Raw genomic sequence first — 27,256 nt, 5'->3', positions numbered from 1 at the left:
TGGTCGCGAACACATCTTGCTTCCACATCGCCTCGCGAACGCCCTTTGCTTTCGACCACGGCTAAACCATGAACCGGATCGTTGAAAGTAACCCAAATATTGTAAAGAGTGCGGAGACTGCCTAGACCTAATGTGGATGAATGGTGTTGACTGCGCCACTTACATTGGTGCGCCACTCAAAGCCCTCCACACAACTCCTGATTTGCCCCACCCATCGGCTCTAGATGTTGTGGGGTTAATATCGGGGATTGCGGAGGCGGTTTTTTTAAGATGCCTACATGGAACGAGTTATGAAAACTCGGCACATGACAAAAGAAACCCAGTGAAAAGACTCTTCATGTTTGATCTACGTGAATTATGGACACCAAACCTCCTGTATTCTCTCCTCCAGGAGCAAGCGTAGCAAGAGGATCCGTGGCGGAGGCGCCAACTTCGTGTCGAGAATGCCGTCGGCGGAGAGTCGAGTGCGACGGCACTATGCCTGTCTGCGCAGTATGCCAGAAGTATAGACGCCATTGTCTATACGACAAGCATAGTAAAACCCGCTTGACAAGAAAGTAGGCAATCCTTCTGGCGACATGTGTTGTCAGCTTCTGGACCCAAAGCTCCGCCTGCTGATATGGATAACTGTAGGCAACTCACGATCCTAGAGGAGCGACTTGAAAAAGCAGAAGCCCTCTTAAGGAGCCACTTTACGGAGGCGCAGCTTGCAGAAATGATGGACGGAGCAGCTGCTGTAAGGCCAGCCCTAGGCAGCTTACCTCTGTATCCCAGCAGCAGTTCTGCGACGCCGTCGTCCCACAACAACATCCCCGCACCTGAAGCTCTTCCCTCCGGATCAAGTGAGGCGACTTCATCGTCATATTTAGCCGGGACCTCACAGCTCGTACACGGTATTGAACTGGGGGTAGAGCCGCTCTCTGGAGCTGGACACTCGGCCGGATCTTATGAGCTTGCACCCTCCCTAGCTAACGACTTCGAGTGGAATGAGTCGTCATGGTCCGCGTATGGGCCAGCTATGGATGCTGGGGACAGCGAGGCTCCACAAGATATTGTGGATGGCATGGCTTCGCTGTCTGTGGGCGACCACAGAGGCTACCTAGGTGCTGTTTCCGGAGCTGCTCTCCTGCGCCAGATATTATCAGCCCGTAAGGATGGGGAAGGGGCTGAGGCTGGAGTTCAACCACAGCATTTAGAGTCCCTATTCCAGCAGCAGACGGACCAGACCCAGTGGTATCGTTCGCAATCCATACTAACCCGGGTAGTAGTTGGAAATCTCATCGACGCCTTCTTCTCATTTTATCATCCTACCTTCCCAATCGTACACGAGCCGACTTTCCGGGCGCAATATGATGGCACCCTGCCTCGCCCTGATAAGGAGAATTGGAACACCCTCGCCAATATTCTTGCTGCGCTTGGTTCGTTTGCCAGCAGCAACTGCTCCGATGCCACGGACCTGCCCATATTCCAAGCGGCACAGAAAAGCTTGTTCGCTGACAATCTCGAGGTTGGGAACCTAACTCTTGTCCAGGCATTCGGCCTGTCAGCTACCTACCTTCAAAAAAGGAACAAGCCGAACACGGGCTACAACTATGGTGGAGTAGCCCTCCGTCTGGGCATCGGGCTGGGTCTTCATAAAGAGTTTGAACAGGGAAATCTCCCCCCGCTGCAGATGGAAATTCGCCGCAGGGTATGGTGGACCCTCTGTGTTCTTGATGTTGGTGCCACCGTAACCTATGGGCGGCCCCTGAACTGGCCTCAGGCCGGAGTTGAGACGGCCCTCCCGATGAGCATACATGAAGAGGTCAGTGGAAATTGATGAATTCTAATAGTCTTTTAACACTAATGCCTCGTAGGATCTGGTTTCGGACTCAGCACCATACCCGCCAGAGGCCGACGGCCTGACTTTATATACGTATCTTCGGATCCAGTCGTCGTACCATCTTAGGACGATGGGCATCTATAATCGCCTTATTACCGGATCTTTCCCAAATGCTGCGGAACTGATCACTCTGGACGATGAAAACATTGGCGCCTGGCTCGCACAATGGCCACACTACTACGTCGACTTTCCTCCAGCGGGATCAAAACATGCGCTCGGCGTTGGAATTTCGAAGTGGCGATACCGAAATCTCAGAATTGTTATGTATCGCCCATTCCTAGTTAGATGGGCCCTAAGCTCGTCACTATACGATCAGCAAGCCTCATCAAGCACCGAAAGTTTAGCTGTTTTCAGATGTCTTGACGCAGCAAAGGAGACTATCTTGTCCGTCGAAGAGTATTGGATGTCTCGGTCACACTTCAGACTCGCGGCGTGGTATGTCTTGTAAGTTGTCATCATCTTCAGGTAAACGGACGCTTGAGCCAAACTAACAATCGTCTACAGGTACTTCTTGTTCCACGCCACTTTGGTCCCCATCCATTGTTTAAGACACAACCCACGGCATCCACTGGCCCCTGACTGGCGCTCTCAAATACGAGCTTCGTTAGCTGTCATGGACGCCATGTCAGAACTAAGCCCCAACAGCTCTAAATGTCGAGAAATCAGCCTGAAGCTCTGCTGGCCGCACTTGCAAGAGGAAGGAACCCAGTTCTACAACGACGACACGGCGTTTCTTCCTAGTCTGGCGGATGGCGAGGCAGCCTCGGTAATGAATGGATATGACGCGTGGTGCGCGTTGATGAGCAACACAGGGGAGGGGGTGCCACTGTATCAATGGCCAAACCTTGACGATGAGGGCTTAAATTTTTTCTACGGATTAGATAGCGGTCATGGGCTGTAAATATTCGTCTCTCCATAGAAGCTTAATTCTATAGTGATGCTTTCTCACGCTTGTAATTGTGATGTCCGTAGCTACGTCAGTCGGGAATAGAGTTGTACAGGTTACCCCCCACCCTCCTCCCTCCCCCCCCCCCCCTTTTTTTTGGCGTGATAGTATATTCGGTGGATATCATCAATCATGGTGTCACTGATCCGAACAGTCCCAACAGGTTTGGAATGCGTTCGTGTCACCAGACCCTTGGCATCTGAAAGGAACAACCACAAAATAAAATTCACAACTAGCTAGCGGGACCCATGTAATCGACCTCATTCTACCATCTATATTTGTTCAAACAGACGATGCAGGCTCTGGGAATTGAGAATCAAACTCGCTCTGAGCTTGATCTCTATCGGTCTTTGATCGCTCTAATAAACTGGACAATGTTCGAATAAAGAATCCCTGATCAACGGCCGGAGCAGCCACATCCAACAGTCTAAGATCAATCCGAATGTCCTCACAGCACCTATCCGTAGCTGCTCTAATCTTCTCGTTGGTCTCATTGAGTAGATTGTCCATTTCTGTGAGGAATAAATCACTCATCACACTAAAGAGTTTTCGGTCTTCGCGATTACCCCTGATTGTAGTGCGCAGCTTCTGGATGATTCGAATTCTTTTGCCGCTCCCTGGTTCAACAACTGACTGATACATTGGGAGCATGTGACGCCGCACATACGATGTTCCATGAGTCTTAAGGAGATCGTGGAAGACAAGTCTGGGAAATGGAGGTTAGCGGATTTGATTACAACGATGGGGACTATATATACTGTAGCTGGCTGCAGAATACTGTCGTTACTTGCTCTATCTCATAGGCAAGATTTCGGCGTCGACGGCGAAAAGTTTGCATGAAGAACTCCACCCCTTCAAGTCCTATAATGTGGTTAATTGTTGAATGATGACGGCTCTGTTACTGTAACATACCCCGTAGACCAACCTCTAGTTCTGACAGATTGCTGCGAACTAATATCTCCAAGTCTTCAAATATTTCGTTGCTCCGGGACTGGAATGAGGCCTCAGTTGGTTCAAAGCGCTCTACCATTGCCTGTATAAAGTTTGCGTTCCAGTCGACATACCCCTGAGAAGCTTGAGTTCGATAAGCACCATCTTGCCTCCAGAATGCATCTAAGGTCGCTGTATGTCTGTTAGTTGAAATTATCTAACGGTATGTATCAATTCACATACGAACGGCCCACTACACAATCATTAGCCATACATTTTCCATATAGAACCCTTAAAGACGAACTCCTGATAAAGTTTCAGTGAAGGAAATTGCCTTCAGCTCCCAAAGTCTGCTGTTAACACCTTGAGCTACACTTCAATCAGCTCATTTCTCTAATATGTGTACAATGGCAAAACTAACAAAAGGGTCGTCTGAGCATCTCTACTTTAGCATCATATAACTCGTCATAGGTTGTTGCTAACGAGGCATCAAAATCCTAATTCTGTTTAGTCTCAAGCCATGTAAGACACAGAAAACTTACGTTTCTAAGCTTTGCTTGAAGTGCACGCAGTAGCTCAACTGGGGCCTGTCGATGATCCTCAGAAGCGCTCCGCGCATTACACCAGAGCTCAACCTTTTGTAAAAGGTCTAGCACTCTTGTGTTTAGAAAGTGCCTCGTCTCTGCGATTTGAGACCTCGACGGAATACCTTGGCAAAAGTCCCGCAGTTGGTCAATCCCTGACCCATCTAGCTTGGCTTGTATGGCTTGGTTCTGTTCTGTAGCGTTTGTAGTACGCCGGCCTGGTCGCTTGATCCGAGCGTCGAGCTCCCGACCCTCAGCCTGAGCTTCACCGTAAAGATTATTGGATACACAAAAAATCTCAATTCGACGAGTTTGTGTTCTGGTCTCATAGGTGGTTCTGAGTAGTCTGCGTACATGCTGGTTGCGTGCAAATATAAATAGATTTGTGCGTCTACCATTCGTCAGATATTGAAGTAATTTAGATGCCTTGGGGCGAATACCTGGCTTCAAGGTGCAAAGTTGGTCTATTATCATCCCTTTCATCCGCTATATCATTCCAGAGACGGTCTGTGATCTGTGTATTAAATTCTGCAGTGCTTGGAACATCCCGAAGAATCTCCGCCTCCTGTGTTCTAGAAACCTATTTATATGTTAATCGAATCGAGAAACGAACCCGCAATTTCTGTCGTACCTCGGATTTGGTGCAAACAATAGCAATCCCTTGGGATCGCCTAAGACTGTTGAACTTTGCCCCTAGTTGTCGAACAAGTTGATTGACGCCCTGGTTAGCAGAAGCACGACCAATATCAGTGACTACAAATATGTTGTCACACCGGTATAGCCTCGTTTCCGCTATGCTGACGCGGGCTGAGTTAGCGTCATGGAAACCTGTTAAAGTTAGTCGGTATGCCAAATATATGTCACAAAAACTTGCCAGGCAAATCAACAAGTACAAGGCCGCTGTTCAATACCTCTGCATCAAGATAGATTCTTTTAACCAGTGTCAGTGGATCGTATATAATAATAGCCATCGCTTCTTACCGTACTACTTTCACAAATGGCCAGATACGCCCCCTTAAAAAGGTATCAATCCCGCTGACGCAGTCTTCAGGAACTGCGGAGTGGATGAGAACTCCTGGAGCGTTGAATCCAACTGGCCACTGAATGCCATCTTTCCATGCACGAACTTCTCGCTGTATGTAATCAATGGAGATGGCCTGATCTTGGAATCTCACTTCGGTACAGCCAGGAGTGTTTCCAAATGCGGCCATGAGAGTATCCCAAGCAACCTTGGCTTTTTTTTGAAGTACCTCTTCCTCCGAGTTGGCGAGAGGATGATCTAGGTCTCGAAGATGGTACTGCCTGTAATCCACGACGCACTGTCGTAACAAACCGTCAATCTCTCCGTCATCCATACATTCGATTTCGACGTTGTAGGCGTCAGGATCACTCGTGCGTTTTTTCCTATATTCTGTTGCAGCTGATGTGCAAGCCGTCCCATCCGCACCCTATTACTGTTAAAAGGTTGCATAGAAATCACAAACCCATAATCTTACTGCTTTTGCTAGACGCTGTACATTAAGTAGCGAATTAATCAAGCTACTTTTCCCTACAAAACGATTAGAATTGGCAACCATGTAAGAGAGAGACACTTACCAACGCCGGAATCACCAACCACGCCTATCGTAAACTCAACTGGAGACTGATAGTTACGAAGTTCTTCGGCAAGCGTTAGAATAGGGCGAAGATTATTCTCTTCATTGTTCGCAAAATCGCCGTGCCTCAATTCATCGGCCAATGTTTCACTGATGGTTCTACCCGTGGATACGGCATTTTCGATGAAGAGGTCAATATCCCGACGTGAAGTCGGAAAGAGCGCTTCTTGGCCTCTTTGCCTGAGAGATAAGCTTCCGTTTGTAGCATTAGAGGGGCCGCCACCCTCAGTGTGTTGTGTCATGGTTATTACACTATAGTATGTCGATGTAGTGCTGTAGAAGTCGAAAATAATTCAATAGTAGACAAAGGTTAATGTGCACGTCAAGAACTATGTGTAAGGACGCATTATGATGGCCTTATAATGGTATAAGAGCGTTGTTGTCAATGAAACTAGAGGTGGCTGTGCACTCCATGGAAAGGCTCCGTGATTGTTGGTTGAGCCAAAATCATATGAATCCAACATCGTACCCTTGCAACTATGTCCCAATTGAGATGAAACGTCAGGACTGTGTGCATACTCAACCAACCACTCGATAACCGCTGACCACCTCACTTTGAATCCCAAATCATACCGTGTACGGTAATTAGGCACCTCCCGTAGTAGTTTTGAAACTTCGACGGAAAAAGAATCAAAGGTATGGGAACGGGCCGCAGCATGTCGCAGCTTTGACAGAGGTGAATGATGCGTATCATTGGTCCGGGTCGTCGGTCTGTGCCTCTATCTAGCCAATCCAACATCCCCTATGTGCGACAGTGGGAAAATTAACCCCGTTGATCTTCCCGCACCTACATAACTCCACATCTCCAACCAACTTGTTCGTTTTAAAATAGCCATAATTAGCATTCTGATCCTACTTGTTACGAAATCCTAGTTTCCATAACGGCTACTCTAATCCTATCTATACGTCAACGCCGTCTTTTACAGAAACGCGCCGGGATAATTGAGCAGAGGCCATAACGTGGTCGTCTTGGCGTAAGAAAGCCTTGTCCCCAAATGCCACAGCCACTTCCTCCAAGGTATGGTTGGCGGTCTCCACGTAGTAGAATTTTACCAGGGCAACAGAGCATAGGCAGAATCCCGCAATGACAACGTAGTAGTAACCATGAATGCCCGCAAATGCATCTGGGGACGACATGCCGATGATGAAGTTGAATATCCTGAACTTTCAGTTAGCATACGTCATTAGGAGGAAGACAACCGTGGGTGCCATGTTATTCCGTACCAGTTGGAACATGTCGAAAGAGCCATGCCCTTGCTTCTTGCTCGAAGGGGGAAAATCTCAGCTGGCAGCAGCCAAGGCATAGGACCCCAGGTAGCACCGTACAGGGAATTATATATGACAACAAAACTGTAGATACCGTTGGCTCGAACATGCACGTCGAGTCCCGGCACTTGATTGAAAACGCAAACGATGCTGAGAGCCACCGCCATGGCAATTCCTGGAAGCGACACCTGTCAGTATCTAATGTTCTCTCTCCCTCGTGGAGATAGCGAGCGGCACTTACCTCCAAATATCAAAAGTGGGCGTCTCCCCCATCTATCTGCAAGCCACCAGACTGGAACTGTAGCAGAAGTATAGATGACGGCATTCGCAGCCGTGAAAAGCAGTGACCGCCGGTTATCAAACCCGGCTGCAGCAAGAGAGCTTGGCAGATAGAATGAGATGACGTTAATTCCATTTAACTGTGCAAACATCTGAGCAGTAATACCGACAATTGTCCGCTTCCGATATGTGGTGAACATTTCCTACCACCAAGGGTTAATACAGGATACATAAGGGAAGGGGGGTAAAGTCAGCTTACCCGGAATGTAACTTTGCCTAGCGTCGCTTCATAGCGTACGGCTTCCTGTATCTCCAAAAAGACATGCTGGACGTCTTTATCACTGGTGTCACCCCCTGAATGGAGATCCGCAACGGTTCTTAAGGCTTCTTGTGTAAATCCATTCCGTGCTAACCACCGAGGCGTCTCTGGAAGGAAAAATGACATCGCGAATAAGATGAAAGACAAGCCCATCTGGACGAAATAGGGGCCTTGCCATGAAACGTTGTCTGGAAGCAGAAAGTTGAAGCCGTAATCCACCCAGCAGGAGAGCATATAGCCACCAATCAAAAACGTGTACTCTACGCCCACCATCAAGCCACGCTGTGCAGACGATTAGTATTATAAAGATGCATCAGTTCAGTGAACGGACATACCCTATGAGGAGCAGCTATCTCGGTCTGGATGACCGGCACGGTCATGGAAAGAAACCCAACACCAAGGCCTTGAATCGTTCGTCCTGCAATAAAGCAGGCAAGATTTGGGGCAAATGCTTGAACAAAAGCCATGCTGAGGTAGATAAAACCACCGACTCTAACACATCGTTTCCTCCCCATAATGTCGCCGAGAACACCAGCGAGAAGTGATCCTATGGCGGCAGCGAGTTGAAGGCAGGATACCGTAATTCCTAATGTGATATCAGTGAAAGCCGCAGTAGTAGCAATAATTATAACGTACCAATGAGAGATGGATTGACCGTGCCTGCATTTCCATGGAGCCCTCCGTAAGCACCAAAGAACCGTTTCACGAAGACTTCATTCACGAGAAGCCCTGACATTATACCTATTAAGAAATTGCGTATTAGCTTAGGCAATCAGCCCGTCTAGATACTATAGATCTCACCCTGGTCATAACCAAAGAGGGCATCTCCCAATGATCCAAATAAGCACGTTGCCCATAGAAGACGTTTGCCAATCATCCATTTGGGATAACGGGGGATGTAGACGGTTGGTTTAAGAGCTCGCTCTAAGAAAGTGAGTTTGGTTGGTGAAGGGAATTCAATGGGCCGCTGGTTGTCGCTCAAAGACGCCATGGTTTCATGCTCGCTGCTTTTGGGGATATCCTCCTTTTCCATGTTGAGAGGGATGGTGGAGATAATATAGTAAATGGAGAAGTCGAGAGCAGTGCTTGACTACATTTAGGGTAGAAGCTTGAGTAGGGAAGGCAAGGAGATTTTTGCAAGAGGGGCATAGAAATACTTATAAGTTATGAGATCTTCCTATTCACGCTACCCCACATCACAGTATAGGACGAACTACGTTTTCACCCTGCCGCTGCGGGGAAAAGTATGGAGAGTATCTCCGCCCCATGGGGTGAGAAGTACGACACGAAAGTATCCATACGGGCTGGGTACAAACAGTCGTAAAACTTGCTTAATTTTGCTGTAGCTGGTGCATAGGCCCGTATAATACGATTTTCGCCGTACGGTACCCAATGAAGTATGATGAGTGAATCCCGATGGGTGAAATTCACTCATCGCTGTAGAGCATCAAAATTGAGATGGGTGAAATTGTCGGTTCCGATAACTCCTTACACCTCCCGCGAAAACTAGACCCATATTTGTGGGCCAATAAATGAACGTCTTTCGGGAAAAAAATGTGCCTTGAGGATCGGTTCCGACGATGTCGGTTCCGACAACTGAGATCCGATCTGCATCCGCAACAAGAATCTGGCTCCGATCATTGTTGGAATCTCTTATCCGGCCCTTAGCCAGGCATGGGGGTTGATAAATTCAGATATAGCTGTGATTATTGTAGCAAGAGAACATAATCCTCATGGCCTATTTTTCCGTCTGTATTTCTGTCGTTCGTACAGATACATGCACAAAGCAACCATGCCTGTCTCACTACCATCTCCGTCCATAATGACCTCTAGCACGGACGGCAGTACTCTACATGTTTCTGAGGTGCATCCACGAGTTCACATTTTTTAAGGCTCACCACAGCTGACAATTTACTTTGCAGGAAAATCGAGTCTTCGTTCTGCGACGTAAAGGCGAGTTCCACTATGAGACACGACCTACACCAGAATTACCTACAAGCCGACATGTACTCGTGAGGATAATGGCAACTGGAATATGTGGAAGCGATGTACGTAACATACAATTAAGACAGACGGGGCTCTAGCTGATGCTAAACGTTCTCATAGATCCATTACTGGAAGCATGGCGAGGTTGGCCCATTTGTGGTGCGCGAACCACTTGTGCTCGGCCACGAATCCGCCGGTATTATCATCAGATGCGGGACAGACGTCAAGACTGTCCAAGTAGGCGATCGCGTAGCCTTGGAACCAGGCGTCCCATGCCGGACCTGCGGATTCTGTCGCGTTGGAAAGTACAATCTCTGCGACGAGATGCGATTCGCAGCAACCCCCCCAATCGACGGGACCTTGGCGACGTACTACACCGTGCCTGAAGATTTCTGCTTCATCCTTCCACCACATATCTCGATAGAGGAGGGAGCGCTAGTTGAGCCGCTAAGCATTGCTGTGCACTGCACGAAACTCGCATCCATCACCATCGGGCAGACGGTGGTGGTGATGGGAGCAGGCCCGATCGGTCTCTTATGTTGTGCTGTGGCTAAAGCGTTCGGCGCATCCACCGTCGTCGCAACAGACATCGTAGATTCTCGACTAGAATTTGCTCAAACATACGCGGCAACTCATACCTACAAGATGCAACAACTAGCACCGGAACAGAACGCAAAGACCATCATGTCAAGATGCGACATCCCAGCTGGTGCAGACGTCATCATCGACGCCACGGGGGTAGAGAGTTGCATTAGTAGTGGAATATTTGCGATGAAGAAAGGCGGTACATTCATTCAAGCCGGGCTTGGAAATTCGAACATTATCTTTCCAGTGGGTGAATTATGTGCCAAGGAAGGAGTATACAAGACAAGTTTCCGATATGGTCCAGGAGACTACGAGCTTGCAATCGAGCTTCTCAAGTCTAGGAAAATCAGTCTGAAGGAGCTGATAACTCACTCGTTCGAGTTCGACTGTGCTGAGCAAGCGTTTGTAGGAGCAGGGAGGCAGGAAGGAATAAAGAGCATTATATATGGTCCTCGTAAATGAATCCGCAGGCTGGGGTGGACGCATGCGCTGTAGAAGCTGGAGATGTGATTAATCTCAATAATTAAAGTCTTCAAGATTCCACAACCAGAATTGGCCAAGGTCCTCAACGCCAGTGAAGCCGCCGTCATTGAATCCAATGTCCTGTGAGCCGATCATCCCTTCCGGATTGGAACTATGTTCAGTTGCCACGTAATTCTCGTAGTCCTTGCGGGCACCTAGATCAACATCCGCATCACCCTGGTGTCGTAGGAGACTGCTATCGTAGAAAACTTAAAATAGTCAGTATCCCATGAGTAGCATGAGCTTCGCAGTCTGGTACAAATGCATACCTTTCTGTAGAGTTCTCAAGCTCTGGTTAAAATTAGAGCCTTCAGCAGGTGCCGCCTCTTGGCTAGTAATGTCGAACTCGGTTGAGTGTATTGCAGTGTGAGATTCCGATCTGTTCGGCGCCATCTCCTCATTCATTCTATCATTCATCCCCGCATTATGAAGCTCCTCATTCCGGGTCGCGGAGCCAGTGGGGGCATTGTCGTCGCTCGTGGAATTGTCGAGCAGCATTTCCTCCATCTCCTTTCTCAAGATGAGTTGCACCAAGTCCTCCAAGATCGTGGTGCACTGCATGGATAAAGATGCATGGTTCGAGAGAGACTTCTGCATCTGCAATGTCCTTTTTAAGCCACGTTTCGCCTCCTGCGCTGTATCAGAAAGGGTGTCCGACAGGGCGCATATAAATAAGACGACGGAGGCAGTGAACAAATTCATGCCCAAAAACGACACTAGGTGCGTCGTACGGGCGAGCGAGAGCAGGTTCGGCTTTTGTTGAAGGTTTGAGATTCGAAGGGCGGATCTCAAGCATCGTTTGAAGCTGATATCCCGCATATCATCTGAAAATGGAGAGATTGGAGACATCGTCTCCGGTGCTACCGATCGTTCGAGGGATCCACGGCCAGCCAGCAGTGGGCGATGTAATACTACCATGATATTGTCATATGTCAACTGTAATGATAAAGCCTGTAGGCTGTGCATCTTTTCTTCCGTCGAAGAATAAGTCGTCAGATCGCTAAGTCTGTCAAATGAGAGATGAGGTGGCAAATCTTGCTGCCACTTCAACAAGGCTTGGTTCGCTTCTGCCACCATTTTCTGCTGGGAACAGCGATCCATATTGTGCGAAGTGCGCATCCCATATATGTCTTCTAGAAGCGGAGATGCAATCTTGTATACTAAATTGAGCTGGCATTGATACGTTGATAGACATATCTGTGTTGCTTGTAAGGGTGGGTAAAAATGGACATTCTCTAAAATTTCAGATGGTGTTTGAACGTTGCAATCTCTATCATTGATGCCGAGAGGTCTTCCGTAAGTTATAGTAGCAAATCTATATGAAGGTTAGATCCGTGCTAGACTCAAGGACAATGCAGATATACCTATCCCACGTATACACTGTCCACCAGACTCGTTTTCGCTCTTCTCTGTCCTCGAAGTTCCATCTTATTTCAGAATCGCGATGCAAGTCCATCGCCTGTGCAGTTTTTGTTGCAGCGCCCAATATGGAGAAAGACGATCGTGGCCGGCCATGGTAGAGGTAGAATGACCCGAGGAGTGCGCAGAGCTGCACAAACTCTAGGCAATCCTCGTCCATAAGTTCCATGAAATCCCGTTGTACAACTTTTAAAAACTGGCTTCGCATACCCTCCATGTCATTTACAGAGAGACCAAGGTCACTGGACTTGTTCTTGGGGGTATACCAACAACCCATGGTTAGAACCATGAGCAGTAGTAACAAAAACCCATGGTCGCTGCGGCTGGCCAATCCTGTCTGCACAATTGCATTATATCGACCTCTAAACTTCGGCTCATAGACCACCAGAGAGAACCAGTGAACAGCGGAGAAGTACGTTTCCAAGAGCTTGTTGCAAACTTCGTATGTTGGTAGCTCAATTCCAATTATCTCGAAAACGGGGACCAGCGGAGACAACACATTGTTTAAGGTCCTTGTGCCGCTGGTATCCCGACATCCCCCTCCAGGAATCGCAGAGGTAGCTCTGTGAATGAAAGCCCGCGATTTCTGAGACCCAAAGATCTGTTCACCGTCAGCAATTGCAACTAGCCTTTACCACTCCGGGAGAAAACTGTACCTTTCGAGTTATTGCCAACGCGGAATCAGCATCGAAGTCGGACAAATGGGAATTCCCTCGTTTCCGTGGATTTTGGTTCGGAGGCGCGTAGTTGTCGCCCGCATCCAAGGCGTTCGGCGTATCCCAGGTCAGTTCAGCTTGGCCCATCTCCTCGGGCTCGTCGTGAGTTGAGACGCTGCTACGATAGCTTGATGCACTTTGCTGTTCAGATACGTGGGGGTGAGACGAGGTCTTCCGGCCGCCCACGGTCTGGCTGGGCACCTCTGCGTCGATATGTCTACATAGTCGCGGCTTTCTAGTGCGAGTTCAGCTTGGAGCTTGGGTTACCTTGAAAAGGGGTTTTATACTTTGTGACTGGTGCCGTATTCGTGACACATTCCGTCCGCGCATGTATACAATGTTGGCAGGGGCGTTCGAAGTCGCACTGTGTGGCTACAATCAATCGTCATGAACTTTTTACGACGTTATTACTGTACTCACGCGTTTTTTCTGGTTCCTACACCTATCGCAGGCCTTGCTGACGCGGGTAGGAGGTCTAGCTGCACGACGCATATCCAAGATGCGCTATATGGAGGGGCATGTATTTGAATTGAGCATGGAGAGGTTGACTTTGAAGCTATTCGGCTGCGGATAAACGATTTTACGAGCCGCTTTGAAGTGATACTTGCAGCCAAATATTGTGAAAAGAGAAGTTACATCTGTACTTTTCAATAAGTTAGTATAGTACTGTACTAAGTCCATCCTTCCGAAGACTCTACCAGCCCAGGTTAGTTGTCAGAATGAAAGCGAGAATGAGAAGTGGGGCATTATAAGTGCCCACGACTTCAAATTACGACCAACCGACACCATTACGAATTGCGAATCTCGCTATCTCTCTCATTACCCCGTCTTGAAGCATCCCAGCTAGACAAAGGAGTAAGATTAAGCTAAGGGGAGTCCCTCGTGTATTTGTCCAGTCCGTATATATCCAGGGAGGTCCGCTATGTCGCGGGAAATATATCTTGGTGGGGGGGTGCGACATCCATTCTTGTCCTAGCGCAGAACGGCACCGTCGGTTGCAAGCGCAAGTAGCACAAGAAATCGACGGTGCCGTTCCCACGGAATATCAACAATGGTCAATGGCGCCGTTCAACTCGACCTCTACTAGACGATTAATATGGATTGTGCCTACTCAAATGACGCGTCAACATGCTTGCCTAGTTATGTGACTGATCATGATGACTTCCCATTCCTAAAACTATTGGCTCACAACTCGAGTGCACCTCTGTTGTTTCTGAACGTAAATTTATATAAGGGGTGCCCTACCTCCCGGAGACTCGAGTAGGTTCGCGCTGCTTTGGATTCTACTCATAGTCCCTCGTTAACCATCATGTCCTTCACCCATACGGCTCTCATCACTGGCGGAACTGCCAATTTGGGCTTCCAATGTGCCCTCGGTATAGCTCAACAACACCCCGAGTACCTCGTCGTGATTTGTTCACGTTCTGACCCCGACTCCGCTGCGGCATCGATAAACGAAACTACCCACCAGAAGAACGTCATATTTCTCCCAATAGACCTTTCTAGCCTCGCAAATGTTCGGGCTTTCGCTGAATCTTGGAAAGCCAAGCAATTCCCTACCATCATTGCCCTTGTTCTCAATGCCGGGCTACAGTTCCCGGGCGAAGTTCAAATGTCGGGCGATGGAATAGAGTCAACGTTTGCAATCAACCACGTTGGCCATGCGCTCTTATTTCATCTGCTCTTTCCCCACCTCGCCGACAAAGCCCGCATCGCAATCACTTCAAGTGGCACCCACGACCCGGCTCAGAAGACTGGCCTTCCAGATGCTGAATATGTCACTGCCGAACAGTTAGCCCATCCGACACCAGACTCTGCCAAAAGCGCTGGCCGTCAACGCTACGCAAGCAGCAAGCTAGCCAACGTCATGTGGACATACGCTCTTCACCGACGGCTTTCAGCTATGCCGAAAAGAAACTTGACTGTTGTTGCATTCGATCCAGGTCTTATGCCTGGCACAGGTCTTGCTCGAGATGGTAATTCCCTGGAGAAGTTTCTATGGTTTCGATTGCTGCCTCGCATTCTTCCACTTCTGCGCTTTATCATCAGTCCGAATATCCACACCCCGCAAGAGTCTGGTGCAAACTTGACACGCCTTGCAGTTGGTGCCGACGTTGAGGGCAAGAGTGGTGTCTATTTTGAGGGAAAGGAGATTATCAAGTCGAGCAAGGATAGCTATGATGAGAGTAAGCAAGAAGACCTATGGGAGTGGACAATTAAGGCTACTGCAACTAGCGAGGGTGACCGAAGAGAGTTTGAGCTCATGAACTGATTATTTATGAGTATTTGCGTGTAATAATAGATTTTAATTTATATAAATTATCCCGTCGCGTATCAGAATCAATATCTTGCTACAATACTCTGCATTCTTAGAACTACAACAGATTCCATTCTCCTAATAATGGCTATTAGTATTTCTTAGCTTTGTTAAATCTATTAGAAATTATCTCATATATTATAAAACACATGAAACTACAATAATTAAAACGCTTTACTTACCTTATTGTTGCCCCACGATTGGTGGTCGAGGCACGGTCCTGGATATTTTCGGGTGACGCGATTGCTGGTGTGTAATCAATCCGTTGCTGTGTTGGGATGAGTGCTCCGTCCTACACACCACACATAAAGCACGCCACACAAACTGTCCGGCACCTTGTGTTCAGATTGACCATCGACACGCTTCCTATTGGGATCGCTTTAAATGGCCGTACTCAGTCCCGCTACCAACACCGCCGAACTACTGCAGTACCTGCCTGCCTACAAGGTGGTGATCTGTGCGACTTGCCGCTATGCGATCCAGCCAAATGCTATTGAACGCCACCTAAAAGAACTGCATAAATTCCGTCGTGACCATCGCCGCCCATTCATGCAGTATATCTCAAAACTCGACCTCAACTTACCAGATAAAGTAAGGGAAATCCGCAATACCGAATCCCCTGTGCCGCTCCTTCCTGTGCATGATGGGCTGCAATGCATGCACGAAGGATGTATGCATCTCTGTGTGTCTGCGAAGCGCATGAAGGGCCACTGGCTTTCTGTCCACGGCCGCTCCGGCCAGATCGATTTTGACTGGCATCCAGTCGCTCTGCAGACTTTCTTTAGAGGCAATCTTCTGCGATACTTTACGAATTCCCATGGGTACCCCGCTACTGACTCTACGCGGAGTAACATCCCCATAAATACCTGCGACAGATATACTGAGAAGTTAAATTGGAACGGAGGTGAAGTCGATGACACTGATCCCCCGTCGATCAGTAGGCTACTTCTGCAAAGCCAGCTCGATGAGAGTGATTCCACCCTTCTACATCACTATATTACGTCCACATCATTAAGTCTAGCTACCGATGCCAGAACGAAAACCGTGTGGCAAGTTACAGTGCCGCATATTGCTAGCCAATTTCCATTTTTATTTCACGGAATTTTGGCCTGCGCCGCGTTGCATCTTGCTTATCTCGATCCTAGCCAAGGGAGGGAGCTTATGATCAGAGGAAGAGTACACCAAGACCGAGCAATGCCCCTCTTCCGATCTGCGATTGAAAATCCAAATAAGGATAATTGCGATGCGGTTTTTGCATTTTCCCACCTCCTTGTGATATACTCGTTCGCAGCAGAAAGGGAAGACGAGCAACTCTTTCTCGTTGAATCCAACACCTTGGAAGTGTTACCAAGTTGGCTTTATTTTATCCGAAATGGCTGCTCTATGCTCTGCGATGTATGGGATCAGGTTGAGTCGGGCCCGGTCGGGTCTCTTGTCTCAGTATGGGAGATTCCTATCACTTTCTCAGAGGCCGAACAGGAGCCCCTCATGGATTCGCTTTTATCAGCTATACCCTTACAGGGCTTTGAGGATTCTTGGTCAGAAGATGTCTGTGAAATATATCGGGATGCTGCCACTGAACTTGGCGTGGCGTTCTCGTGCACACAGGACTCGAGTGTTAGCTTTACTGCCTGGGATGCCCTACGTATATGGCCTATGCGCATATCTGAAGCATACTTGAACTTGCTCAGCCAACGGCATCCTGGTGCGCTTATTCTAGTGGCGCACTATTGCATTCTGTTGCAACGATTAGACTCTCACTGGTACTTTGAAGGGAGAGCTAAGAGACTGCTCTTTGCAGTAATGTCTTGTCTTGATAGGCGCTGGCATCATATTGTTAAGTGGCCATTTGGAGAGATCGAAGATATGTCCTTTATTAGTCCTAAGACATAACTGATACTATAATAATAAGAGGCCTTTTTAAAGACTTAAAAGTAGGAATTGATGATGAAGTCAACCAACCTCTAACTTCTGTAGCGCCAATTAAGTGATATATCCATTGCAGAAGAACCTGATATTGAATTGAATCTGAACCTAAGCGCCTACGATGAGGTCAGGTAAGCCTTGCTATCCTCAAAATCAATGTTTATATACTGAATTAGAACAAAGATCCGTATCCTCGTACAGCAATCGCCCACCAACGTAATATGATCTCAGTCTAAATTTAATCATTCTGTATACATTCAGCTACGATTGATTTCCCCATTGTTAACTGAATAGATACCCTGTTAAAATTTTGCTGCGGTTCCCTTGTCGTAGAACACCTTTTCATGTAGCATACTATACCATAATCTATTCCTCTGGTACGTAGTGTGTTACTCGTTGACAGGAGTGCAACCCAAAACGAGAGTGCCGCCGTTCTGTACAACGTAGTTATTAGACAGGTTTCCAAAATAAGGTTAGTTGGATTCGTACCACACTAGAGCCTGTGCAACAGGCCTGTTGTCTATCGCAGGTGTTGCCACTCGCTGTCATTGTGCTGCCTGCATAATATTTGGTTAGGATTTATTTGAGGTGCTTTTGTGGAAACGCACAGGTAAGTCCAACTTGAACAACTTGAGCGTCTGGTATAACTATGCCAAGGAGGCTAGCAAGTTGAATAACTTCGGGGCTGTCACTATTTTGCAGGGAATCGCAACACTCCATAGCCCCCTCGCATTGTTGAGCAGCTGCAATCGCAGCCATGTATAAGGCAGGAAGGAGGAGCTGCATTTTCGGTATAGGTGACAAAGTGTTGTAGCATGCGCCGAAGGGAGTGAGGTAAAGGAGTATAGGGAGATGCCTTAGTAGACGGGAGGCAATTGTCTGTTTAAATACCTTTAGTTACTATTGTGAACACATACACCTGACAGCGGTTACAGGTATAGCTGAAGCAGAAGCCCATAGTTAGTCGCACAAAAGCCTTACGGGTTTTAATTGTTTCACTTGCCAATCTCGTAGAGGCCGTTTTGCGTCACGACCGACTACGTGGATACTTTCACCAGGTATGGTATACCCTGGTTTCTTTTCAAAGTGAGACATTGTGTGATTACAGTAGCGCTGTTTGTAGATCACAAAATAGAAGACACAAGGTCCCAGCTAAATCGGATGCAGCACCCGTATGGGAAAGTAGTTATGTTCCCCTTCACCATGCCCCTGCCGCAGAGCCATCCTCAACCACTAGATTCCATCGTGCCATTAGTGCTACCTAACTTCTTCTGGATCGGATACTCCTACTACCTCTACGTATGAGTTAGATCAGAACCTACATCCCACCACCCTTCATTCCAATTCCGTGAAGTAAAGTCATTCTCTAGGGCTCTAATGAAGCCCAATGGCTGATTATACTCTTCAAGGTTGGAGGGAAACTCTGAAAAGGATGCCAAAGCCGACATGTCAAACTCAGGCATAGTATTGGCTGTTTCTCCCGTTGCATCATCTCGACTCCCTGTTTTGCGCCGCTCGTCTTGAATCGTTCGTAACACTTTGTTTAACGCATTGATAGTTCTTGCGAATGGTACAAAGTCGGTTCGTAGAGTAGATGCTTCTGCCATGGTCGCGCCAATGCTTTCCAGAAGCCGGAGGTCTTGTTCGCACTCTTCAAGGTTGGCACATGCTAAGATATTCTCGTACAGTGAGAATACTGCACAGAACGGGTAGAAGGTTATGAAGCTGTGGCGGGGCAGGGTCAGTATGGGGGTTTAAATACACCACTTAGATATGGCACTAGACGTACTAAAAGTAAACAGACTGAGCTGTATCCGCAGGCACCGGATCTATGGTGAAATCTATAGTGATCTGAGCAACTTTTCGAGCTGCGCGAAGTGTGATATCATCGACAGGATTTGTGTTTGGTGCCGGTTTGATTAGTCGCTTGATTCCTATGATGGTGGCATAGATGTTCATAACATGATCTGCTATGAGATAGCGAAGAGTTTGCGGCATGTCATTGTCTCTCATGATTGATTCCATCTTCCACTCTGCCATTAGGTTCTCAAGCTGTATGCAGAAATCATCGACTTTATTCTGAATCCCTCCGTCTCGCTCGCGAGAAAGATTGTTGTCAATCTCATTAAGCATTTCTGCAGTCATTTGTGTGTACCTGATCCATACCACTGACACCATAACCCGAGAGACGGATGGATGCATGTTCTCTGTACTAAGAATAGCTGGTGGTCGAATCTTGTGTGGTGCCCATCGAACCTTTGCCAATATCAATGTGGATCAGTGTTAATCAATATAAGTTGCAAGAAAGGAGCTCAATAATTAAAGGGAGTATAGCTCAATTTTGTGGTAGGAATGAAAGGGTGTAAGGACACGGATCTCTTAAGGTACCATCGGGAGTAGACATACCACTGTAGGTTTGCCGTATATTAGGCGATATAATGCATCAGTGGACAGGATGTGCCAGTACAAATATCGTAGGGAGTCCCTTTTGTCCTCCTCTTCAAATGTCTTCGCTGGTATAACATCTAGTGTATCGATTCCCCTAATCTTGATATAATGGCATGACTTGCAGTGGAACTTCCATGAAAGCTGATAATCGTTGTTGACGATTGCTGTCCAGGCTGTTAGGGCAGCCGTATGGCCGTCCAAGTCTGTATTGGCTGAGGCATCGAGCCACGCCGGTACAGCTTCTAACACCTTTAGATACATACTTTGAGCAAGGGCATCTCCGGGACCGCGGATTTGATGAAGACCATAATACAAGGCATTGTAATACATAACGTACACACCCGGATCTACCTTGACATACGATGACTTGATGATGTCGGGTAACACACGGAGTAGATCGGCATCGATGGCTACGGCGAATATTCCTGGTACGACCATATTGCCCATGAGTTCGACGAATGCGTCGATGCTTGCCCTAACTTCCTTAGAAGAGAGGTTTGAGTCAACTTCACGGGCATCAGTCCGTATTCGAAGCTTGCCTAAATCGTCGAGGGCTTCGTTGAGAGATAACATTGCATCGTCTATCCGTGGCGTTGGCGTACTAATAGGGGTTTCCTGACTCTGCAAATTACGCCTGACGTCCGAGACCATGCGGTATACCCATGCTACAGTTTGTTAGTACTCATATAAAGCACCCTTGAGTCTTGACACAAGACAACAGATATGATTAGATTACGCTCAGGGGGACACTCACATTCTTGACCATCGCCAGTCATCAACGACGCTGTGGGAGAGAGTACTGGATCTATGCCAGTGGTTGCCACAAACGGCGGGTTACATTCGTGTGGCGGTGAGGTCGTAGGACTATATCATTAGCAAGCTGTTAGCAGAGCTTGCAGTGCCGCGCAAGTACAAAGGCTTACAGTGAGCATTCAGTACCAGGACGGCTTATCTGCCTCTCCAGCAGCTCAAGTCGTTCACTTAAGTGTTGCATTGACCCATGCTGCTGTGGCATCCTTGATCTTTGTCGTCTTTCGCCATACTGGCATTCTGTCTTTGCGGTAATGCATTGATGGCAGATCGGCTCTATTTTGTCGCATTTGATCTAGCATCGTTAGGAGTTGGGTCCTGGCACAATCGATCTAAAGGGAACTGTGTGATGCTGAGATCCTGCCAGTATATCTAACCACCAGACCAGCATGCTTTTATATTAGAAGTATGCTCGCGAGTACTACACGTACCTTTTTCCGCTTACAGCGCATGCACTGAGATCATGATCAGCACCAAGTTGTCAAAGAAAGAATTCGGGTACGGTACGGCAAGTTTCATCGTGATTCAAGGGTGTCCCGGATTGACGTATTCTTCACCTCCGTAAGAGGTTACAGTTGCTCACGTGCTATGATAAAAGTTGGCTGCTAAATCGAGATTGAGTCCGGGGATACTGATGACCGAAGTTGCGAGAGATATGCGAATAAATGGACGCCTCCTCAGGGGGGTCTCTCAGCATTCAATCTTCGTAATACAGGGCATGGGATTATACGTGCAATGCTAGAACGTGACTGGTACTCGTACTCGTACTGTCAATGAGTTCAGGCGCTAATGAGCCCCACCCGGGCCCAAGACAAAACGCTTGACTATTCTTTGACTAGTGTAAAGGTTGAGGTGGTTCGCCGGACTCCGGAAGCCGAAAGTCCGGACACACGACCATCGATTATGTACCAGCGTACGGACATTCGGACAGAATGAATGCAGAGCTTTGCACGATATGGAAGGCGAAGTTCTAGGCTGGTGCCTTGTTACGACATGCAAATTAGCTTCTTAGCCGCAGCGAAGGCTCCGCATTGGCATTTGGGCATTGCAATGGTGTCATGCCTAGCTAGGATTGGGTACTGGACATTCGGGGTTGAAAGACTCCGGAAGGGGGGCTCTCTTCAAAGTGTGAAGATGAGAATATTTAAAAGGACGCGGCTGCGACTGCGTCAGCCTTCCATTCAGGTCGGTTCACAACGTCTATCTTCAGACAAATATAAGGCATATACCCTCCATGAAATCATATAATCATCATACCCTTGCTGTGCTATTTCACGAGACCTATTAGCTATTGAAATCGCTCAGGATATATCCATCGTGGACCGCTACGGGCCCTAGACAAGTTCAGCATGCCCGATGCGCCAGATGCTGCAGAGAAGACATCTCGTCTCGAAACTCCAATCGTTAAACATATCAACGTCTATTCAAGCTCGAGTTCGGAGCATGAAAACAGGGACGAGATCAAACATGAGAGGCTACAAGATCAGGAAGTCCTCGAGCTTGTCCGAAAGTTTACGTCCCAGGCAGAACAACATTACCTTGAATCACCATTTTCTGCTGCCGAGAATAGCCGATTAAACCCTAACAGCGACCGGTTTCGAGCGAGAGACTGGGCTAAGGCGTTCTATGACTTGCGCTATAGCAGCCAGGAAGCCATTCCTCGCGTTGCTGGTGTTGCCTTTAGAGGCCTCAATGTTTGGGGCAAAGGATCTCCTACGGATTTTCAGTCTACTGTAGGCAACTACATTTTGAAGCTGCCATCATTGTTCGGACGCGGTACTCAGAAAATAGAGATCTTGCAAGATCTCGACGGACTGCTACTTCCTGGCGAGCAGCTTTGCGTTCTAGGTCCACCTGGGTATTTCATCCGCCTATTATTATCTTCCTACATCACTAATACCTAGCAGTTCCGGATGCTCTACGCTGCTGAAGACGATTGCTGGCGAGACCCATGGCTTTCAAGTCAGTCCAGAATCCTACCTAAATTTTCAGGGTATTCCAGCTAGGAAGATGAACACCGAGTTTAGGGGCGAGGCTATCTACACAGCGGAGGTAGACGCGCATTTTGCTGAACTGAGTGTTGGGGACACGCTCTATTTCGCCGCCCTGGCTCGTGCCCCTCGTCTGATACCTGGTGGTGTTAGTCGAACATGCTACGCCGAACACCTCCGTGATGTACGCTGCCCATGCTTGTCTTCGTATTCTGTGCTAACTACGTGTAGGTCATCATGGCGATGTTCGGTCTGGGCCATACTGTGAACACCAAAGTGGGCAACGATTTTGTACGAGGTGTTAGCGGAGGCGAACGCAAGAGAGTGACGATTGCAGAAGCTGCCCTAAGCTTTGCTCCGTTGCAATGCTGGGATAACTCCACGCGCGGCCTCGATTCAGCCAACTCAGTCGAGTTTTGCAAGACATTGCGTACACAATGCGATGTGTTTGGTGCGTCTACTTGTGTTGCTATCTACCAGGCGCCACAAGCTGCTTACGAGGTTCGTGATACACCGATGAAGATTAGAACTCGACTAAGTTTCAATAGGTCTTTGACAAGGTTATTGTCCTATATGAGGGTCGTCAGATATTCTTTGGTCCTGCGAACGCCGCACGTAGCTATTTCGAGCGCCTTGGTTTCGAGTGTCCTGCGTCACAAACCACTCCGGACTTTCTAACTTCGATGACCTCACCATCAGAACGCCGGATCAAAGCTGGGTATGAAAACACAACACCACGGACTTCGGACGACTTTTCTCGGTGCTGGAAGGAGAGCCCCGAAAAGCAAATTCTGCTCCATGAAATTGAGAAGTACGGCCAGGACCATCCACTTAGTGGAGACAACCTTGAAAAATTCGCTGAAGCAAGAACACTCGAGAAGTCTCGAAAGCAGCGACAGAAATCACCATACACGCTTTCATACTGGGGACAGATAAGACTTTGCATGTGGCGCGACATTCGGAAGATCAAGAACGACCCTTCCGTACCATTAGCCATGTTAACGATCAACTTCTTCGAGGCCCTCATTATTGCTAGCGTATACTACAATCTGAAAGAAACAACAGAATCGTTCTTTATGCGTGGCGGTGTTCTCTTCATGATGGTCAGTTATTCCCAACTCGCATTGCCTTTTAGGCATGTCGTTCAATCCCTATAGGGTGACTAATATCTGCACCAGGTCCTCCTCAACGCATTTGGCAGCTTGTTAGAAATATTTTCTCTTTATGCGAAACGAACGATTGTTGAAAAGGTGAAAACGCACATTGGCTTCGCCGACTACACTGCTAATATAAACACTAGCACAACCGATACGCCCTGTACCACCCAAGTGCCGAAGCATTCTCCTCGATGATAGTGGATATGCCTTACAAGATTACGAATTCGCTCATTGTCAACTCTACGCTATATTTCATGGCGAACTTACGCCGCGAGCCAGGTCCCTTCTTTTTCTTCCTTCTTGTTGCCTTTACTATGACACTATCAATGAGCATGTTTTTCCGTCTTTTTGCCTCGATGACGAAGACCATCGCACAAGCTCTGGCTCCAAGTTCGATTATCCTTATATTGCTCGTTATGTATACTGGATTCGCCATTCCTGTACAATATATGAGAGGGTGCGTATTCTCCCGGCCTCTTACTGCAACTGAAGTGGGAAAATGGTCCTTGGAGATATTTGCAGGACATTAACCTTGCAAGCCTCCTTCTCGTCAAGTCTTTACTAATTGTTATAGATGGGCGAGCTGGTTTCGTTGGATCAACCCCATTTCCTATGGATTCGAAAGCGTGATGGTCAATGAGTTTCACGGACGTCAATTTAATTGCTCTGCATTTGTTCCAAGTGGCCCCTTCTACGAAAATATTGCTGCAAATCAAAGAGCATGCGCTGTCCAGGGCTCTCAGCCTGGTGCGGAATTTGTTAGTGGTACCGCATTTGTTGAGACTGCATTTCAGTACCAGTACGGAAACAGATGGCGCAATTACGGAATAATCGTTGTGATTACATTCGCTTTACTTATCGCACATCTCGTGATGAGTGAGCTTGTTGCCTCGGAGCGCTCAAAGGGCGAAGTCCTTGTCTTCCGACGATCCAGCATGAAGACGAAGAGAAAACGAGACACAGGAGATGAAGAAACCGGTAGTGCGTCTGCTCACGATGGCGAGAAGATCAGCAATAGCGATCGCCCGGAGCACAACGTAGAAAAGCAGGCATCGATCTTCCATTGGGAGAAGGTGAACTATGAAGTTGAAATCAAGGGCGAGTCTCGTACAATCCTAGACTCTGTCGATGGTTGGATCAAGCCAGGGACTCTGACAGCACTCATGGTGAGCTTTATTAGGCAGAACAGAGTAAGATAAATGCTAACTCACTAACAGGGTGTGTCGGGCGCAGGCAAAACCACGTTGCTCGACGTTCTTGCTAGCCGAACCACCATGGGTGTGATTTCTGGAAACATGCTGGTAGACGGACGAGGGCGGGACGAGTCTTTCCAGAGAAAAACCGGCTATGCTATGCAGCAAGACATCCATTTAGAGACTGCCACGGTACGAGAGGCACTTGAATTCTCGGCTCTTCTGCGACAACCACCGGAATACAAGCGCGAGGAGAGGCTGTCATATGTCAACCATGTCATCTGCTTGCTGGATATGGAACAGTACGCAGACGCTGTTGTTGGTGTACCCGGATCAGGTCTGAATGTGGAGCGTACGTTTTTTATTATACCTGCTCCATCATCACATACTAATCGCCTACAGAACGCAAGCGCCTGACCATTGGTGTCGAACTTGCAGCCCGCCCCAAGCTCCTTCTGTTTCTTGATGAACCGACATCTGGCCTGGACAGTCAGACGTCTTGGTCTATCTGCGACTTAATGGAAAAGCTTACCCGGAACGGCCAGGCCATCTTGTGCACGATCCATCAGCCATCATCGTTGCTCTTCCAACGCTTTGACCGACTGCTACTTCTTGCTAAAGGTGGTCGTACAGTCTACTTTGGTGATATTGGTCGCAACTCCGAGGTGCTCCTTGACTATTTCGCTCGGAATGGTGCACCGGAATGCCCTGTTGGCACTAACCCTGGCGAGTATATGCTTGAGGCGATAGGTGCAGCCCCCGGGGCCCATACACCTACCGACTGGCCTGCAGTCTGGAAAGAGAGCAAAGAGTACACCAACGTGCAAATAGAGCTTGCTAGACTACGAGACCTTGCCAGCCAACCCTCCGCTACCATGGACTCATCCCATGGAAGCCATCAAGAATTCGCAGCAACCTTCATGACCCAGCTACGAGCAGTCACCCTGCGCTGCGCCCAACAATATTGGAGGACACCATCTTACATCTACTCGAAGGCACTCCTCACAATCGGTTGTTCTCTCTTAATTGGCTTCTCTTTTTTCAAGGGTGACAACACCATGCAAGGACTTCAAAACCAGATGTATGGCGTTTTTATCTTTCTCTTCGTCCTCATCCAGCTATTGTTCCAGATCATGCCCATGTTCGTTAGTCAAAGGACGCTCTACGAGGCTCGCGAAAGACAGTCAAAAACATATGCTTGGCAAACGTTTGTATTCTCTAATATTGCGGTAGAGATGGCTTGGAACGCTGTAAGTTGCACCTAAAACCCACTTGAAGGATGTCAGGCTCACATTATACACAGTTCATGGCCATTTTCTGCTTCCTTGTCTGGTATTACCCAGTTGGCCTCTACCGAAACGCTGAGTGGACTGATTCCGTAAACATCCGTGCTTTCCAGACACTCCTGATTATCGTTGCTGCGTTTCTCTTTGCAAGTTCGCTAGCACATATGATTATTGCTGGTTTACCAAATGAACCGATTGCGGGCGCTGTCGCGACACTGGCTTCAATCATGCTGTACGCTTTCTGTGGCATTCTAGCAGGGCCGAGCGCCTTGCCACGGTTCTGGATCTTTATGTATCGCGTATGTTGTATCATATCCCGGATTTTACGAGCATACACTAACATGATATTAGGTGAATCCATTCACATATCTTGTCTCAAGCTTCATGTCATCAACACTAGGTCAAGCGCCAGTCTCATGCGACAGCACAGAGTTCCAGACCTTCTTCGCACCAGCGGCTCAGAGCTGCGAAGAGTACATGCGAGAATATATCTCAGTAGCGGGTGGTTTTCTTCGCGATCCGCAGGCTACCGGCGAGTGTGATTATTGCCAGCTGAACAGCACCAACCAATTTCTAGAGCGCATAAATGTCGACTGGGCTACCCGCTGGAGAGACTTTGGTCTGCTGTGGGTATACGTTGTGTTCAATGTTGCGGCTGCGGTGTTTCTTTACTGGCTTTGTCGGGTGCCGAAGGGGAGGAAGGCATAGTGGTCATGAATACTTCGCGCCACAGCTTCCCATACTACTAGTGCACGACGTCGTCCTGGGATTTTGGGTCTGCAATTATGCGGTAAAGTGCTCGGTATGCTGCAAAGCGTCGGTCGCTGTCGATTGGGAATGTTGGTGGCGCGGTGTAGGTATGGAAAAGGGGTTTGGAGGGAGGAAGGATGTACGGGGGGTCAGGGTAACCTTTGTGTACGTGTTCAATAAGGATCTGTACTTCGATAATAGACTTAGATAATAGACCTAGATGATATAGAACAAAACATATGCCTAACAATGGTCATACTATTCACGAATGCTAATAGTGCGTTTGAAG

General features: G+C 47.9%; 9 protein-coding genes across 9 annotated transcripts; 5 read left to right on the top strand and 4 right to left on the bottom strand.

Moving 5' to 3' along the window:
* Positions 1-277: 277 nt before the first annotated feature.
* VE01_01761 (uncharacterized protein) lies at positions 278-2,828 on the top strand. Its single transcript, XM_018271279.2, has 4 exons — positions 278-557; positions 634-1,804; positions 1,857-2,326; positions 2,387-2,828. The coding sequence occupies exons 1-4, from the start codon at positions 358-360 to the stop codon at positions 2,781-2,783; spliced, it is 2,238 nt and encodes a 745-aa protein (XP_018133924.2). The 5' UTR covers positions 278-357; the 3' UTR covers positions 2,784-2,828.
* A 282-nt stretch (positions 2,829-3,110) lies between these two features.
* VE01_01760 (uncharacterized protein) lies at positions 3,111-6,239 on the bottom strand (the record flags this gene model as incomplete). Its single annotated transcript, XM_018271278.1, has 13 exons — positions 3,111-3,534; positions 3,587-3,689; positions 3,741-3,950; positions 4,002-4,011; positions 4,063-4,127; positions 4,180-4,255; positions 4,301-4,733; positions 4,783-4,922; positions 4,974-5,170; positions 5,236-5,255; positions 5,324-5,790; positions 5,839-5,891; positions 5,939-6,239. The coding sequence occupies 13 exons, from the start codon at positions 6,237-6,239 to the stop codon at positions 3,111-3,113; spliced, it is 2,499 nt and encodes an 832-aa protein (XP_018133925.1).
* A 418-nt stretch (positions 6,240-6,657) lies between these two features.
* Positions 6,658-9,352, bottom strand: VE01_01759 (uncharacterized protein). Its single transcript, XM_018271277.2, has 7 exons — positions 8,663-9,352; positions 8,498-8,602; positions 8,197-8,447; positions 7,802-8,143; positions 7,505-7,745; positions 7,222-7,438; positions 6,658-7,156 (listed from the first exon to the last, which is right to left on the bottom strand). The coding sequence occupies exons 1-7, from the start codon at positions 8,892-8,894 to the stop codon at positions 6,898-6,900; spliced, it is 1,647 nt and encodes a 548-aa protein (XP_018133778.1). The 5' UTR covers positions 8,895-9,352; the 3' UTR covers positions 6,658-6,897.
* Positions 9,353-9,465: 113 nt separating this feature from the next.
* On the top strand, positions 9,466-10,943 carry VE01_01758 (uncharacterized protein). The gene is made up of 3 exons (XM_018271276.2): positions 9,466-9,725; positions 9,784-9,909; positions 9,968-10,943. The coding sequence occupies exons 1-3, from the start codon at positions 9,639-9,641 to the stop codon at positions 10,892-10,894; spliced, it is 1,140 nt and encodes a 379-aa protein (XP_018133777.2). The 5' UTR covers positions 9,466-9,638; the 3' UTR covers positions 10,895-10,943.
* On the bottom strand, positions 9,843-13,777 carry VE01_01757 (uncharacterized protein). The gene is made up of 6 exons (XM_018271275.2): positions 13,510-13,777; positions 13,377-13,453; positions 13,030-13,324; positions 12,319-12,974; positions 11,224-12,269; positions 9,843-11,163 (listed from the first exon to the last, which is right to left on the bottom strand). Exons 1-6 carry the CDS (start codon positions 13,579-13,581, stop codon positions 10,949-10,951), a joined length of 2,361 nt encoding a protein of 786 aa, XP_018133780.2. The 5' UTR covers positions 13,582-13,777; the 3' UTR covers positions 9,843-10,948.
* Positions 13,778-14,196: 419 nt separating this feature from the next.
* Positions 14,197-15,442, top strand: VE01_01756 (uncharacterized protein). The gene has a single exon (XM_018271274.2). The coding sequence runs from the start codon at positions 14,399-14,401 to the stop codon at positions 15,359-15,361; it is 963 nt and encodes a 320-aa protein (XP_018133779.1). The 5' UTR covers positions 14,197-14,398; the 3' UTR covers positions 15,362-15,442.
* Positions 15,443-15,705: 263 nt separating this feature from the next.
* Positions 15,706-17,322, top strand: VE01_01755 (uncharacterized protein). The gene has a single exon (XM_018271273.2). It carries the CDS (start codon positions 15,791-15,793, stop codon positions 17,297-17,299), a length of 1,509 nt encoding a protein of 502 aa, XP_018133786.1. The 5' UTR covers positions 15,706-15,790; the 3' UTR covers positions 17,300-17,322.
* A 1,093-nt stretch (positions 17,323-18,415) lies between these two features.
* Positions 18,416-21,327, bottom strand: VE01_01753 (uncharacterized protein). Its single transcript, XM_018271271.2, has 7 exons — positions 21,098-21,327; positions 21,022-21,045; positions 20,704-20,885; positions 20,535-20,644; positions 19,739-20,445; positions 19,122-19,588; positions 18,416-19,057 (listed from the first exon to the last, which is right to left on the bottom strand). Exons 1-7 carry the CDS (start codon positions 21,107-21,109, stop codon positions 18,628-18,630), a joined length of 1,932 nt encoding a protein of 643 aa, XP_018133783.2. The 5' UTR covers positions 21,110-21,327; the 3' UTR covers positions 18,416-18,627.
* Positions 21,328-21,488: 161 nt separating this feature from the next.
* On the top strand, positions 21,489-27,211 carry VE01_01752 (uncharacterized protein). Its single transcript, XM_018271270.2, has 11 exons — positions 21,489-22,448; positions 22,498-22,765; positions 22,813-23,082; positions 23,130-23,684; positions 23,760-23,831; positions 23,882-24,195; positions 24,313-24,904; positions 24,956-25,283; positions 25,334-26,181; positions 26,235-26,516; positions 26,569-27,211. Exons 1-11 carry the CDS (start codon positions 21,940-21,942, stop codon positions 26,923-26,925), a joined length of 4,395 nt encoding a protein of 1,464 aa, XP_018133782.1. The 5' UTR covers positions 21,489-21,939; the 3' UTR covers positions 26,926-27,211.
* The last annotated feature ends 45 nt before the right edge of the window (positions 27,212-27,256 follow it).

Source organism: Pseudogymnoascus verrucosus (assembly GCF_001662655.1).
Source record: "Pseudogymnoascus verrucosus strain UAMH 10579 unplaced genomic scaffold scaffold_5, whole genome shotgun sequence".
In the NCBI taxonomy this organism is placed as follows: domain Eukaryota; kingdom Fungi; phylum Ascomycota; class Leotiomycetes; order Thelebolales; family Thelebolaceae; genus Pseudogymnoascus; species Pseudogymnoascus verrucosus.
Note: the sequence above shows the minus strand (reverse complement) of the source record. Positions and strands in the feature narration are given on the sequence as shown.